General features: G+C 38.9%; 1 protein-coding gene and 1 long non-coding RNA gene across 2 annotated transcripts; one reads left to right on the plus strand and one right to left on the minus strand.

Moving 5' to 3' along the window:
* Nucleotides 1–522: 522 nt before the first annotated feature.
* Nucleotides 523–16,561, plus strand: LOC122472278. The gene is made up of 3 exons (XR_006294398.1): nucleotides 523–1,677; nucleotides 1,821–1,929; nucleotides 16,449–16,561. It is a non-coding gene; the product is annotated as an uncharacterized LOC122472278 (long non-coding RNA).
* Nucleotides 3,697–11,650, minus strand: MANSC4 (MANSC domain containing 4). Its single transcript, XM_043561676.1, has 3 exons — nucleotides 10,416–11,650; nucleotides 7,766–7,900; nucleotides 3,697–5,177 (listed from the first exon to the last, which is right to left on the minus strand). Exons 1-3 carry the CDS (start codon nucleotides 10,642–10,644, stop codon nucleotides 4,537–4,539), a joined length of 1,005 nt encoding a protein of 334 aa, XP_043417611.1. The 5' UTR covers nucleotides 10,645–11,650; the 3' UTR covers nucleotides 3,697–4,536.
* Nucleotides 16,562–16,619: the final 58 nt, after the last annotated feature.

The following is a 16,619-nucleotide window of genomic DNA, read 5'->3' on the forward strand; positions in this document are numbered from 1 at the left end:
ACCAAGGGTCGGACCCTTCCTTAACCAACTGAGCCACCCGGGCACCCCAGGTTGAAAATGCATGTAAATATACCCAGTCTACCAAACATCATAGCTCAGAGCACTTAACATTAGCCTGCAGTTGGGCAAAGTCATCTAACACAAAGCCTATTTTGTACTGAAGTGCGGACTGTCTAGTGTAATTTATTGAATACTATATGTTGAAAGTGAAAAGCAGACTAGTTGTACGGGTACAGAATGGTTGTCAGTGTACCAGTTGTTTCCCTCATGGTCACGTGGCTAAAGAGGCACTGTGGGCGCCACCGCCCAGCATCACAAAACTGAAAATTCAAAATTTGAGGAACGGTTTCTACAGGATGCATTGTTGCTTTCACACCATGGTATGTAAAGTAGAGAAATCATAAGTTGAGTCATAAGTCGGTCAGCGGTAATGATTTGGGTTATTTGGGAAGCTGGGCCTAGAACGCAGTCCCTTGAATAGAGTGCAGTGCTTTTTTTTTTTTTTTTTTTTTTTTTTTTTTTTTTTTTTTACGTAACTGCTGTCTACACAATGCATTTTTCACAGATGCCAATTCTGATTAGAAAGGTCCTTCAAAATGTTTTCTGGCCTAAAAATTTTCTTCCATTCCTCTCTTTTGGGCTCACTTTATGTTAATTCGTCTCTGCTTAGCATCCAATTTTCTATTTTCTGGGGCTCATTTCTCCACACCCTAGCTTGCAGAAAAGTAGAAATGGAAATTAACTGGTATCCATCTCTCTATAGATTCCCCAATGAGAACTTGTACAGCTCAGAAAAGAGATGAGGTGTAAGGACCTTGAAATTCATTGGAGTAAATGACAAAGTAAGAACTGCTCTAAGAAACATTCCTTTCAATTTGGCTGTCAATTCAGTATTTTTTTTTAATTCAGTATTTTTAAGTATATCTATTATTTCTTACCACTTCCAAAGTTGTCAGTAAGTGATCAAGTTAAAGGAATTACTCGGTTTGATATTTGTCTAAGACTTATTTTACCTAACAGAATAAAGCCAAAAAGAATTTCAAAACAATTACCCAAAAGATTTCTGTGAAACGAAGGTATAATTTCTTATCAAGGCCAAGAATCTGTAGGTTATTAAGGACAACAATGTGACATTGAGGGCAAAAAGGAGAGAGATGTTCTAATCCACTGTATGGAAATAGTAAATGAAAAGCAAGGTAGATAACACAACTTTTAGACCATGTTTAAAGCATACATTAAATGTATTGAAATGTTCTCAGAGATTCATAGAGCTTAGGAAAATTCAGATGCAGAAACAGGATTGAAGAAGGAAACATTTTGAAAACAGGGTGAGGAGAAATGATCATTTGGGAACATGTAACAAGGTGGTAGATGAGGGTCATCTGTGCTGTAGTAATAATATGGTGCAGATGAAAGGAGAGGAAGTAATGATGTGTAATAAAGAATTTGACCTGGCCCTAAGAGGTCTGGCCTTTGCCTACAGCTTCTGAAAGGTAATCTAGGTCACACCTCATAGGAGTATCTCTGTTTTGGGTGAGAGCTAGTCACAATGGATTTCAGGGTGGGGCTGACCACACCTGACAGTCTTAGCCATGCCAGAGAAACCACATGATTTAGAGCGAGGGGCATTGAGTCACCTGGGATCAGGCCACTTGGCAACTGAGATCAACCACCCAGGTAATCAGTCATGCCCACGGTAACTGTGCCTCTATAAAACATTTGAACACTGAACCTTATGCAGGTTTCCCTGGCTGGCAATACTCTCTCTAGGCATAGTGTCACACACTGGTACAGGGAAAGTAATGCCATCTTGCCTCTAGGGAGAGAGGACACAGAGAAGCTGTGACTTTGGAACCCTCCAGGACTTCATCCTATGTGTTGCTTCCCTTGGCTGATTTTAATCTGTATCCTTTCCCTGTAACCATAACCGTGAGTATAACAACTCTCCTTGAGTTCTGTGAATTATTCTATTGAATTATCAAACCTGAGTGTGGTTTTAAGACAGACCTCCCCCCTCCAAACTTATCTTGTAGAGAAGTTGGTATCTTGTAGAGCACTGTACCTTCTAAGCCTTTGCAGCTTGGCTATCTAAAGGCAACTGACCTGAACACAGGCTGTAATGTAGCCTTGACGCCTAATGGCGAAATCTTGGAGCTATAACATTAACACAAAGCTGCCTCAAAAGGAAACTAGTTGTTGTCATTGTAATATTAGCAATAATTAAACAGCACTGTTTGTCGTTAATCAGATCTTTGTTCCTTTAATTGATCCAATATATACAATGAACATGAACATATTTATCCTTATAATGAAGAGTCTAGGGGATATTTGCTACATTGATAGTCACTGCTGACTTCAAACTCTTAAAAGTTACATAACTTAGAAGTTGCTTAAACACATAGGCAACTAAGAAATAGGACAAATCTGTTTTCTTAATTGTAGCATGTGTTAGTTCTTTCTTTGCATACATTCTTCCTAACATTGGTAAGTATTTCATGATCCTAGACAATTACAGACTTTTTTAAAAGAGGTCTGGCTCGTTACAATGTTGGAAAGATTTCAGTATCATGGTTACTTTGCAATTGAGTGTAACAATCTTGGCCTTGGTGGTTAACTGGACCTTGAGAATCTTTGTTTCTTAAGAAAGGTTTAAATTCTATTCACATGTTCTCTTTGGTCCTTTTGGCTTCCAGGAAGGACATGGTTTCTAGGCCTGCCAGTTTTTGCTTCCTGGCTGACTCTGTGCTGGTAACATCTGTGGTCTAAATTTACTCAGTTTATCTCATGGTCAAAGGTAGTGGCTGAAGAAGAGGAGTGTGAGTTTGTTTTCTTACAAAGATAAATATTTTTTATCAAATGATGGTCATTTCTATAAAACTATCAATTTTGGAGAATGAGCCAATTCTGAGAAATCTCTAGGAAGAAAAAACTTTTTCTAGCAGCCCTAGTTTTTCAGGAAACCTTTAAACAACTTGTATATATTTTTTTAAAACACTAAATAACCTTTTACAAGATTGTATGTACAAATAAGATTTAAAGACTGCGTCTTGAATTATTTATTTAAATATAATTTAAGGATAATTTAAATCTTTATATCCTCCCTACATAGTATGGGACTTTTTCCTAATGAATTAGGAATGAAATTGATGAAAGTTATGATGTTTAATTTCATGACTAGCGAGTAAGGATAAATTGGTGAATTTTTTTCCAGACTTTTTTCAGAGTTTTTTTTTCTTTTCAGACTTTTATTTGTGGCTAATATGCCACTGGTAGAGATTTTGTATATTTCTTTTTTTACATTAAAAAAGAAATAGACATCCCCCCGCCCCCCCACCACACACAGTATCAACAACAAGAAAAAGAAACAGAACCACCTCTTAAGCCACTGGACAATTTGTTTTAATAGAAGAGAGAACTACTATTTTATTAATCCTATAATAGGATTTCCTCTTATCTATTCTTCATGCTTATTGGCTGTCTTAATATCTGTCCTCACATTTAGGAAGAATTTCAGGAATGAGATTAAGGACCTAAAGTTTAAAATCAGTGGAGACTTGGATTAAAGGTGTCTGCACTTAGGAGTCTGAATGTAAGATTTAGGGAGGTAAATCAGGTGTAAAATTTTGACAGAGCTGAAATATCTACAGCTAATATTTGTACCTGGGGAAACAATGTATAAGAAACAAGTGAGGGATGTAAACTAAAACTCCCGTGCTTTATTCAACAGAGATCAACACAAAACTCAAAGATTCCAGTACCAAGGTTATTTAAAGCCATGTCAGGTTCAGAAAATGAAGATGAATTAGGATTAAAAAGAATTAATCAATTGAACAGTAAATCCTTCCTATATAAAAATAGGAAGCATTTGCACATGGGCTAGTAACTAATAATAATGCTCTTCTGTTCAAACCACTACAAGATTTTATTAACATAGATGACACTAATTTGACCCTGACAGTAGACATATATGGTATTCTCCTCTCTGTATCTTTTTTCCACGCACTTTGGGAAAATGGAGGCTTTTAGTCTGAGAGTGATTTCAAGCATGAACTTTTGAACCAGATTGTCTTTTAGGTCCTGGCTTCACTACTTACTAGGTATGTGACTTTAGGCAGGATAGTTAGCCCCTCTCTTCTCATTTTCCTCATCTGTAAAATGTGACAATAATACTATAATGGTTAATAAAAGCATACCTAACTCATAAAGTTATAAGAAATCAATGAGTGAATACATGCATAGCACTTAGAACCATATCTCTCATGAAGTGCTGAATAACTGCAGGGGTCAGAATTTTGGAACTTTGGCAAAAGGTACACTTCAAAAAATGGAAATAATTTAAAAAGCAGTTAAATTTATCAAGCATTGGCCTTTTTTTAGAGATTGGTAGGAGTGGGCATCCTGTGCAATTTTTTTTTTTTTAACCAAACTGCCCTTGTCTTACAGAAAATAAAAATGATACTCTTGAAAGCTTACAATCTCCCTGTAACTTTTACTATTAAGAGTTCTCCTTCAGAGTGTTATTATTATTATTTTTTTTTAATTTGCCTGGATCCTGACGTTTCTCTGTCCTGGTTTAGACTGGCTCTGCTTTTTACAGCATCCAGATGCCAAGATGATTATACAACAGCAAAGAAAGATGACAGAGGTACAGAGGGCCACTGGAGCCAGCCACATATTTGGAGTCACAGATGCCCCATCAGGTGTCATGTCTTCATTCTCAGATGTGTGGTTTCTGCTGTTGTACCCCTTGGTTTTGTTCAGTAATTGTTTGCTACTGTTGAGTCTGGATGGAATAGGCCTATGAAAAAGTTTTGTGTCTACTGGCATAAAGAAAGGAGAAACGGTCTTGTTATCTGGATTGTTGATGAAATCAGTACTGTGTGACACCATATTTACCTCTGTGGTAATGGAGTCATTCAGGGAAATGAAGCTTGCCCGAGAATCTGTGGTTAATTCCCTGGAAGACCTGGTCTTGTTTGTGTTTACAACCAAATCTCGATGTGTGCTTGATGATGGTGCCTCTACTGACGGTAGCTTTGGGTTTATCATGGTGCTTTGTTGTTTACCTAAATTTGCAGCTTTTAGAATCCTTAGTCTGTCCCCTGTGTTAGATGAAGAACGGGTATTTAGATATGCGGGAGGTGACTGTTCAAAAACCAGCAAATCTGGATCTATACCTGAAAGACAAATAAGAAGTCTTATTATAAGTAAGAAGACTTAGAGAAGTCTTGGATTTGCCACTGAGTTGGTGAACTGAGCTTAAGTTCAAGTTCTACTATTGCGTATTTCGGAAGGCCTCAGAAACATACTGGCCACATCTGAATTTATCTTAACTTTCTAGGACACTTTCTGTTGTGAACAAGTTTGGTTAGCTCATGGAGGATTCTTCGTGTCTGCCTAGGCATTTGGGTAACAATAGACAGTGTTAGTACAAGAATGGCAAAAAACAGTAGCCATTGGAGATATAGAGCATTTTAAAATAAAATTCTAAGGGGCACCTGGGTGGCTCAGTCTGTTAAGCATCTGACTTTGGCTCAGTGCTCGTGAGTTCGAGCCCCGCATTGGGCTCTGTGCTGACAGCTCAGAGCCTGGAGCCTGCTTCGGATTCTGTCTCCATCTCTCTGGCCCTCCCCTGCTCTTGCTCTCTCTGTCTCTCAAATATAAAATAAACCATAAAAAATTTCCAAATAAAGTTTTAAAAAATAGGGCCTAAGAAGTGTAGCTGTGTCAGAATTCATGAGCAAAGCCCTCAGTCTCATCCCTTCTCAGTTCCTGAGGGTCCTGGCTTTGTCTTCAGTATTTTCTCCCTGACTTCAAATATGCACAAACATTGCTCCATGTGTAAAGCGGGGGGGTGGGGGGAGCCCCTCTCAACAGCTTTCCAGTTCTCCCTGCTATCAGTCAGTTTCTGTCTCTCTCCCTCTGGACATACTAACATCCATTTCCTTTCTTTGGTTTTTGCCTTCTGTCATCTTGTTCCATCCTCACTATTCTGTCAGAATTATGCTTCTGAGGTAATCAGTACTTTCTATATTTCCTGATCAGTCTCATTGCTTTGGCAGGCTCTTATCCTCGATACTGCTGGCCACCTGTTCCTTAAAATTCTCCTCCCGTGACTCCCTGGAGCACAGACTCTCTTGGTACTTTACCTCAGGCTGCCCGCCTCTCATTTTTTCTTTCTTTTGCTGGTTCTTTTCTTGGTCCTAACTTGTTGTGTACTTTCCACAATCTTCAGTCCTTTGTCTTCTCTTGAATTTTTTCTTCATCTCACCACACACACACACGTCTTCATCAACTGTCACCACTATATCGGTGGCACTGAAATCCACATCACCAGTGATTTCCTCTTTCTTGGTCTCTGGTCTCATTTCTTCTGTGCTCTACTGAAGGTTTCCACCTAGACATCTCATGTCATCACTGAACATTCCCAGAGCCAAAGTCGTTTCGTCTGGTTCTTTGTCTCATTCGGTGGCATCATGAATCTTCATTACCCATGCTGGAATCTGTTTGTACTGCAGAGCAATTTTTGACTCCTCTCGTCTTTTCCTTCATCCAAAAAGTAACTACACCCTATCCAGTTCCCTCCCAATGTTCTAGTAATCATCCCTCCTCTTTGTCGCAGTTACGATCACCTTCTCCAGATCTCATGCCTCCCTGACTAGATTTTCTAACTTGCATCCTACATATAATTTTCTGAGACTAAATAGACAGCCAGACTCGTCACTTTCGTGATGGCACTTGCTCACTAAATACCTTTGCTGGTTCACTATTGCTGTCAAAGTCAAACCAAAACTCTACTCTGTCCAAAGCCCTTTTTTTTATTACCTGGCTTACCCTATCTTACCCATATTTTCATTGCAACTCCAAATGTGCCCCTTTTGTAGCTAGACCTGTTTTCTCCATGGTGGGATGCTGCACTCCTTCTGTTGCCTCTGCCTGGCCTCTTCCATGAAGTTGCCCCTGAATTTAGCTTTCTTTAGTCTCCTTTTGGGTGCTTGTACTTGGGGAAGCATCACACATTTTTTTATGCAATTCCACTTTTTACACTAATTGTGAGACTTGTCACATCAGCTAGATTGTAAGGAACTCGAGGGCAGAGATATGGCTGCAATCTTTTGCAATGTTGCACGCAGTCTGAAGCATTAGGTTTTCACTAAGTACAAATTGATGACAAAACTGATCTTCTTTGTATTTTGATGACAAAAATCGATCCTTTCATCTTTACCAATTTGTGCCCTGAGATTATATACATGAGCAAGGGACACTTAAATGGGTATTTTTCTAAAATAAAATATACCGGTTATCTTGGGGCCATTGGTATGCTAACATATGTTAGTAAGTACATTTCCCTGTCCTTGACGTCCATTTCTGTAGAATCCTTGTGTGTGGTGTCAGTGGACTCAAAATTGCCATTAAGCAATTTTCTTTATTTCCTAGTATCATCCTTAGCCACTGCAGTTGAAATGCCCATTTTGTCGCTTGCTAGGGGCCCCTGGAATAAATGTAACGCTTAAGCTCTTCTTCAATCATGTATGATTTGTGATCATCTGGAATGAGCTCATCATTGCTGAACATCCCAAACTAAAGGGAATATCCTTCTAGTTTTCTTCCCTGGATGCCCAAAACCTTTCCAGATAGAAATCACTGGGATATAACAATTCAGGGATTCACACATTGTTATTAACAGTAGCTTTTAGGTTATATGTCTCTACTAGAATATTGTCAATATTCTTCAAAATACAAAAAAAAATACATAAATCATTACCTTCTGTTATGTTGTATAAAATGGCACTGGTTCCAGGCTCTAATACACAGCTCTCCAATGTTGGGCAGTGAATATGGAGGCAGTTGACATTGTCGTGAATAGGATCATGGTAGAAGACAGCCACGTTACAGGAAACTGAAAGGAAAAACAGGCCAAGTGCATCTGCAGATGGTCTTGGTTTCTACCAGCTTGATGAGCTCTGAGTAACTTACGTTTCTTTCAAGAACATTGGATTAACAGCAAGCAATACATTGCAAGGCTACGTTCAGATATTTCATAGAACGCTGTGAACTATAGTAACTGTTTGTAAGAATACAGAAAATGCCTTTTTAAAAAAAAACTATACACTAATTTTCTCTCATCTTTCACACATTCCATTCCACATAGGGTCACCCAGAATCATTTCCCAATCCCAGTATTTTATGTTCATGAAAAGATCAGTTGGCTACAGAAACCTCTGGGGATTTATACATATCAGATTTCTAGATGTGTTGCTGTCTCAGAATGCTAAGGTACTGGAGTTCACCAGAGAAAGAAATAAGAAAATAAAGTGACAAATGTTGTAACAAAAGAGGGAGTAGTGGGAAGGCAAAAACAGCATTACTGGGAGAGGCCCGATGGTGGAAAGGCAGCAGATCAGGTGAACACGACCCTGACCTTGATTAAAGGGGAGCACTAACCCCATGTTGCAAATCACATCCAATGAAAAGCCTATTCAGTGTCATTTAAAGAGGATGAGAGTCGACCATCAGGGATGGTAGGATTTGGAATTCTACTGAGTAGGGGTACATCACTGACTCATGCTGTCTTCCCTTTACTAAGTAAGATTGCTCCTTACAATGTATCATACTATTTCTGGAAAACCTTAAGTTGGATTTGTGGAGTGCCAGTCTTCAGTCTGTCCTCCTGAGAGGGCAATACAGATTTCCCTCCTGCTGCAGTGAGGAGGAAGCATGTGCTGGGAAACATCCATTGGCCAACGGTATCAACTTTTTTAATAAAAGAAGATTACAGAGGGGTAGCATGAGATTATCAGACCTCAGACTATGCCTAAGGCTGTGGTGGAATTGCTGCTTCTGTGTAAGGTTAACTGTGGGCAGTTGTATCTCCCCCATTGCTTCCAGGACAGCTCACATTTCTGCACTCTTTCGTTTTTCAGTAGGAAAAAGAATAGGACAGAATTCAATTAATAATACCTTGCTAATCCATTACAGATGACAAATACATCCCCCAAAGACTGTGCTGTTAAGTTCAAGGGGAAGGACTAAAATACATTTAAATTTAGACATCTAAATTTCTGATGAGCAAGTAGCTGATGCCGTAGAGAATAATTTTGAAAGATGTTTTCTATTCCTCTTCGTGTACACCTCAGAGTTTCATCTCCAAGCAGGTTAGCTATTGCCCGACTGTGGCTTTTTAAAGTTCTGGCTCCCGGCGAAAAACAGAGACGTGTGTTCGTGCCCTTTCTTCTGGAGGAAGAAAACCACAACTTGGAAGCTACAGAGGCTCTAAAATCATGGAATTCTACTGGATGCTTATAGTATCCCTGGAAGTCCAGAAGACAAAGTTTCCCTGTGGTGGACAGTCAGGTAAACTGATGCCATGGGGAAATGCTGAAACGTATCCCCCCTCGCCTACCTTCCCTCAAGCCTTTTGGGATCAGAAGCATCTCTAAGGTGAAAATCTGAAATGGCAACCTTCTCAGAAATATTTCCCTTTAATAAATTAATTGTTCTCTTCTGTGCCTGATTATCTTTTGAGGGCTTAGCCTGGGACAGCTTCTCACACTGTGGTCGGTTTATACCCTTCTAGTAGATTCAGTCTGCATCCCAGAAATCTTACATGCATACTTGGATAGGAAGCATTGGCAATTAATAAGTCGGTGTCAAACCATGGAAAGAAACTGTGGAATAAGCAAGAGAATTATTTTCAAGTGTTGTGTTGCTTTTGCTGTTTCCTTCCAAGTAACTTTAAAATCTTGGGAAAATGAAAAACAAATGGAAGAAGTCTTTAGACAATTATAACTTGAAATTCTGCAATAATGAAATGTTTTCCTAATTGTAAACCTTGATCATATTACATGGATGATGTTTAACCCTGATTCTGGATTTCAAACCAAAAAAAAAAAAATCAGATTATTTTGAAAATGCGTTTTTCTTTCTTTTTGCTATTTGACATATATCTGCCTATGTCTTTCAAAACATTGATCACAATCTAAATTCCTATTCAGTGCAGCCCACATTTAGTCAACACAGCGAGCATATTTCGAAATCTTGAAATACCAATATCACTGAAAGAACTTTGAAAGGGAAATGATATTTTTGAAATCAAATATGCCATATTTGGGGCTAAGAAATATTGTTAGTTAACCCTCAAGGAAATATTTTCATTTAGCCCTTTCGTGAGGAAAAGAAGATTCTCTGTTGCCTATAGTTTCCATGGCATTCTGGGTCATTACCAGATTTGTAAACTGAGCCAGCACTGACCCAGACAGTCTGAGTCTCTCCTGCACTCTTCCATCCCCTGTCTCTCCCTCATCTCCCCTAGTCCTGTTCATCTTTTCTCTGGAACCTCTACCTAGGGGCCCTTACTTAGTCTTCGTTTTATAATTTTCTCCTGATTTTTGCACAGGCGTATCATTAATACTTACCATCCTTCCTAAGGCAGCAGCTCCTGCTGCATTTCTGGCCAGTGCCTTCAGAGTAATACTTCAGGAACTGAGCTCCCAGCTTCTGAGACTCCTCCAGATCAATCAGAAGACCCGGAAAGCGACGGATCCAGCAGTCTCTGTAAAAAATGGTGGGTGAGCAGAGAGAGTGAGAGGCCCGCACCACGCTCAGGAGCAGTGTCACTCTGGTCACCACCACTGCCGCATGCATTTTGCTGGTATAAAGACTGGGCAAGAAGCCTGAGTCCCACACAGATGCTGAAGCTGACCATCAGGCTTCTGGACAGTTTCTGGAACTCGGGGGCTGTTGCTGAGGGACTCTCTTGGAGGGTCACCTTCTAGAAAAATGAAGCCATTCTTTGGCTGCATATTGATTTTTCTTTCGTTTCTCCCCGGCTGAGCCCTAGGTGAACATTTGACTTTCTGACGTTAATTTTGAACATTTTCCAGGCCATTTCGATACTCTGTCCTTTAGCCTCTTGAAGACATGGATTCTCTCCTCTGCTTTTCTTCGTTTTGTGAAAGTGAATAGTCACAGACACCTCTCACTAAGTAAATATAAAGACAAATGGAAATCCTAGCCAAGAGTCTTTCTCAGGAAAACAATAATTTAGTCACTTGACGTCAGATAAAGAAGGATCCGTTTCACCAGAAACAAGACATGTTTTTGTAAGGGCACTTCTGTATAGCTTTAAAGGAACCTGTGACTGAAGATTTCTTTTCAGTCATTTTTTTCCCTTTGAATTTACATTCTAGTATTCAGGTTCACTAGAAAACCAGTTTGTGCACTGGTTTGTGCACAAAACAAAACGTGAAAGTAAATGAAACTGAAAAAGAAAAAAACCCCAATTTTAATTTTACAGTGATTTTGAAAACACTGAATGTGGATCCTGGTCATTTCTTGGAGCTAGGCTTCCTCCCGACCCCCTACCCCCACCAAAAAAGTCCAGCCACAAGCTTTCTTTTAAAAAGCATAAATGAAAAGCATTACAGTGGAAATTGTGAAGAAGTTCAAAATGGAGACTGTTTAATCTGTTTTCTGATATTCGTGTTTGCATGTTATAAAGGAGCCTTTTTTTGTGAAGCATATACATGAAGGCATAGTACCTTTGAAGCAGAAGTAGTTGCCAAGAAATGTGTATTCGGGAAATGATGAAATGGTTTTAAATTTCTTTCTTTCTTTCTTTCTTTCTTTCTTTCTTTCTTTCTTTCTTTCTTTTCCTTATTCTTTCTTTCTTTCTTTCTTCTTCTTTTTTAATGTTTATTTTTGAGAGAGAGAGAGACAGAGCATGAGCAGAGACAGAGGGAGACACAGAATCTGAAGCAGGCTCCAGGCTCTGAGCTGTCAGCACAGAGACCAACGCGGGTCTAAATATTAATAAAATTACTTCAATTACAAGACCAAAACATTCGAAAAGATACTAAAGGCAGCAAAAATGGCCTCTTACTTTTGTGAAGATTGTGGGTTCCATATCCTGTGATGATGTCCAAAATGACAAATTAGCTCAAAGCATCAAACTCTTCTTGCTTTTGTGTATCCATTTTTATGAAAAGTATAAGTAAAAATCAGCTTTTGGCATAATGTACTGTTCTGCTCTTTTCAAAAAGAAGAAGAAGAAGAAGAAGAAGAAGAGGAAAAGATGAAACTTTTTCTATCCAGTGGTCTAGGTTTCTTTCATACCTTTTGCACAATGACTCATTCACTTACTTGACAGAAAAATGTTAATATTCTTTGAATTCCATCTCTCCACCTGTTTCATAATTATAGCTGCTCACATATCCTTTGATTTTTAGAAACATAAAATTTAAGAATCAATAAGATGAAAATATTCATAAGTCTGAATAACTTTAAAAACAAAACGTGTCACTTTCTCCCAAGCCAACATTATATATCATGAATTAACTCCTAATCTTTCATAAGCCACATAAACTACACTGAAAATGATAAATACTTTATTCTATTGAACTTCTCCTAGAAAGCAAGTTTCAATTGCTTACATGCAGATGATCAGACTGTTCCATCTGTTCCGAAGGGAGAGGGAAGAGAGATTTTTTAATGGCAAAGCAAAGGACAGGAAAGGAGCAAAAGATCACTCCCTATTTCCCCACAAGATTCCATAGCTGTTGTAATTAGTTGATGCCCTGGGGATATAAACCAGAAAGTCAGCTTTCTAACCTTCTAACCTCCATGGATTTCAGTCACATTAAATGCTTCTTTCGTGTGATATATAATTCCTTAAAGGTCTCATGTATCCTGCAGGGATAATAGAACAATCCACAATTGTTTAATCCTTTTGCTGTCCAATGATGTTCAAGTGAAGATCAAAGTTGTATTTGAAAGAATCTATAAGTTCCAATATAGAAGCGTGCTTTAGAATTTTTAAAATAATTTTTTTGGTGATTGCATAAACATTCAGTCTGGAAACCCAGATCTTCTTGGAGCCAAGTATTTTGAAACGAAGAGATAGAAACTGGCCTGCAGGGGCAGAGGGAGAAATCCATAATGGTCCAGAAACGTCTAGTCTCAAAACTTGTCCACGTGAGATGAAATTGCAGAAACCAGAAAGCAACTGCAACTCTGAATAAAATACTGCTATATAGCCTTTGTACAAATTTTATGAAATACTCAGAACCATCACACTACTGCAATGCAGTGATATGCTGTACTTATTTCCAACTCGGTGCTCTTGAGGGGCTCAAATATTGGATTCTTCTGTTAAAAACTAATCTCTTCCAAGAGCCTGATTCAGGTGCTCTAGAACCAGAAGTCTCATAAGTGTCCCAGGTGATTTCCTAAGATGTCTGGAGAACACTGATGTAAAATGGAAGTTTTGCCTACACAAAGATGCTCAATCTGAATTAAATAGAGACATTTTTGAAGACCTGTGCTACTTTAAACTCATTTACATTGTCCCATATGCTTCAATGAAAGGAAAATATTTCAGTTTTGTTTGTTAAAAAACACAATTTTTCTTAAAATATTTTACTTTTCATTAAATTGATATACATTTCACTTTAAAAATCCAAACCATACATAAAAGTACAAAAAGAAATAAGCACTATTCAAGGTCTTACAATCTTAACATTTTGGTTAACATTGCTCTAGACACATCTATGAAAAATAGACACATGAGGGGCGCCTGGGTGGCTCAGTCAGTTGAGCGGCTGACTTCAGCTCAGGTCATGATCTCGCTGGGTTTGTGAGTTCAAGCCCCACGTCGGGCTCTGTGCTAACAGCTCAGCGCCTGAAGCCTCCTTCGGATTCTGTGTCTCCTCCTCTCTCTGCCCCTCCCATGCTCATGCTCTGTCTCTCTCTGTCTCTCAATAATAAATAAACGTTAAAAAAAAATTAAAAAAAATAGATACATGAATACAATTTTACATAAATGGATTCAAACTGTTCCAGAAACTGTTTTTAAAAAAAATCCAGTGTAGGGGTGCCTGACTGGCTCAGTTAAGTGTCCGACTCTTGGTTTCAGTTCAGGTTATGATCTCACAATTGTAAGACTAAGACTCGTGTTGGGCTCTGAGCTGTGTGTGAAGCCTCCTTAGGATTCTCTCTCTCCATCTGCCCCTTCCCCCCTTAAAAAAAAGAATCCACTGTAAAATTATGTATTTCAGCGTTTCTAAAGAAAGCTCTACATGTACATCCAAAGTTGTAACCACTCTATGGTATATTTCATTCTACCTATGTACTGAAATTTACTCTGCACTTGAGCTTTCTCAGCTGTATAATAGAATAAAAAATAGTATTGTAATCTGTGAAAAGTACTGACAAGTGTCTGTCATATAATAAGCATTCAGTAAATGTTAGCTACTATTACTATTATACATTATGTTTTCCAATTTTTCATTATTAAAAGCAACACTCTGATAAGCATCTTCTACTTAGATCTTTTTTTCATTCTAGGTCATAAAGGAACAGCTGTGTTTGACCATCCTTGATTTTTTTTTTTAATTTTTTTTTTTAACGTTTATTTATTTTTGAGACAGAGAGAGACAGAGCATGAATGGGGGAGGGACAGAGAGAGAGGGAGACACAGAATCGGAAGCAGGCTCCAGGCTCTGAGCCATCAGCCCAGAGCCCGATGCGGGGCTCGAACTCACAGACCGAGAGATCGTGACTTGAGCTGAAGTCGGACGCTTAACCGACTGAGCCACCCAGGCGCCCCTTGACCATCCTTGATTTTTGACCAGATCATGTTATAAAGTGTTTGAAATGAGTCATTGTACCACATAGGCCAGTCTTTATTATTCATTGACCAGCCAATAACAGATCTATAAAATTACACCACCAGTTATATATAAGCAATATTTTCATGAGGCTTAGAAAGAATATTTAAAACTTTTTTAAGTGAATTTACATTGCTTTGACTTGGTATTTCTAGCTGAACAGGAAGCTTACTGTGTGAGTTATAAAAATTATTTGATCTTTTAAGATACTTCCAGTTCTAAATGATGTTACTATCATATGAGGGCCAAAAAAGCTTACAGGTCCAGTGCCCAGTATTGTCAGACTCACACCCCAGATTCCCTGTCCAAGCTGATCTTACTCTGATAATATTACTGTGCGTGAATTGCCTTTCTAATGCGCATCATTCTTTGATAGTGATTTTTTTGGTCTGTTTTTAAAAGGCAAGAAAATACCAGTCGGAGGCATATCTATGACGTTTGGAAACAAAAGCATCATTGGTGAAAGATTCTAAAGGGACAGAGAAGAGACTAAGAGCCTGTTCTTCTTGGCTGACCCAATGAATCTGGCATTGTCGTGGATGGAGGCACAAATAAATCCCAAGTCCAAGCCTCTTTGATATAGGGTGTGCCTCCCAGGAAAATTCCCCAGTTTAAGACCTAAAACCAGAGTTGGCACTTTATGTTTCCAAAGAGGTTGCTAAATTCATGGTCACTCATCCACTAAGAGCCTTAGAATGAATGTCCTGACTGCACTGTCATTGAAAACAGAAGTGTGAGAAGTTGGTTGAGAATGGAGTTTTATCAGTAATGATTCAAAGGCCAGGTGAAACAAGGTGAAAAGCTAGAGGTTTTCCCAGTTTAAAAAGAGAGAGAGAGAGAGAGAGAGAGAGAGATGAATGAGGCAAGTCATAGATTCATCTTTGTCTCCTTCACTTTTCCCAGGAAAGCCAGAATCTACTAGAACTTTTTTCTGTTTTTAAATTTTTAGTTCCTTATTTGTGGTGTATTATAAAGAGAATGATGGAGGACAAACACCTCACTCCCAGGCAGCTAAGTTACATAGTAAGAACCAAAAATGTAACCAAAAGGTGTCAAAAGGATTTCATGCCTTACCAATATGACTTTCTTTTCTGGTTTTTAACCCTTCCCCCCTTCTTAATATACAATATGAAAGGTGTAGGAGATATCTTATGTCTCATAAAGCAGAAATGTTCTTATGAAGAAGGTGTTATTTAACAACTTGTCATTCAAGAAGACAGATGAAGCTTGCAATAATAAAAACAAAGCCCAAACACATGTTCTTCCCAAGTTGAGGACTATTGTAGTAGAATCTTGGTCTGGGAAAATTTTCAAAAAGGGTTTCTTTGTGGGATAAGAGTGCCACACCCTCTGCTCCCTCCCAATCCTTATCCCTCCATCCACCCAAAGCTTACCTAACAGTATCCTGCTCACCTCCTTCTAAGATTAATTCATATCTTACGAGTAACTCGAGGTCTTTATTATTTGGGGTGAGCTTTCTATTCATTTCTTTGCAATGTTAAGTGAGAGAAGAGGTCTCTCTTAAGGAGGAAGTGGCCCTTCCTTAAGCAGTCCTCAGACAGTGAGGAAGCATGGGTACGGGGACGGTAGGAGGGTGGCAAGAAAAACCACCTCTGAAGGCCAATGCCACCAAAAGCGGCCACACCTTCTGCCCAAAGGATCGCATTCTGTCATGGCCGACCCAACCAAACTGAAATAGGAAAAGCAAGGTTTGTTAGAAAATATTTTAAAAGAGGTCACGTGTTCTACCTTTGAGTTGCACTCCTGTCTTTCTTTTGATAGCATAAAGAGGATTAACGGGCCCCAGCAGCAAATACAAGTTCCTCTGCTTGCCAACCCTTTTCATCAGCTGCACTGTGCACCCCAGTGAGCTCTGCCGAACCTGCGGCCATCTGCCTGGACTTTCTTTCTGCAAGATGGCTCCTACACGATGACCATTGCGAAGACTCAGCT

Source organism: Prionailurus bengalensis, chromosome B4 (assembly GCF_016509475.1).
Source record: "Prionailurus bengalensis isolate Pbe53 chromosome B4, Fcat_Pben_1.1_paternal_pri, whole genome shotgun sequence".
NCBI lineage: Eukaryota > Metazoa > Chordata > Mammalia > Carnivora > Felidae > Prionailurus > Prionailurus bengalensis.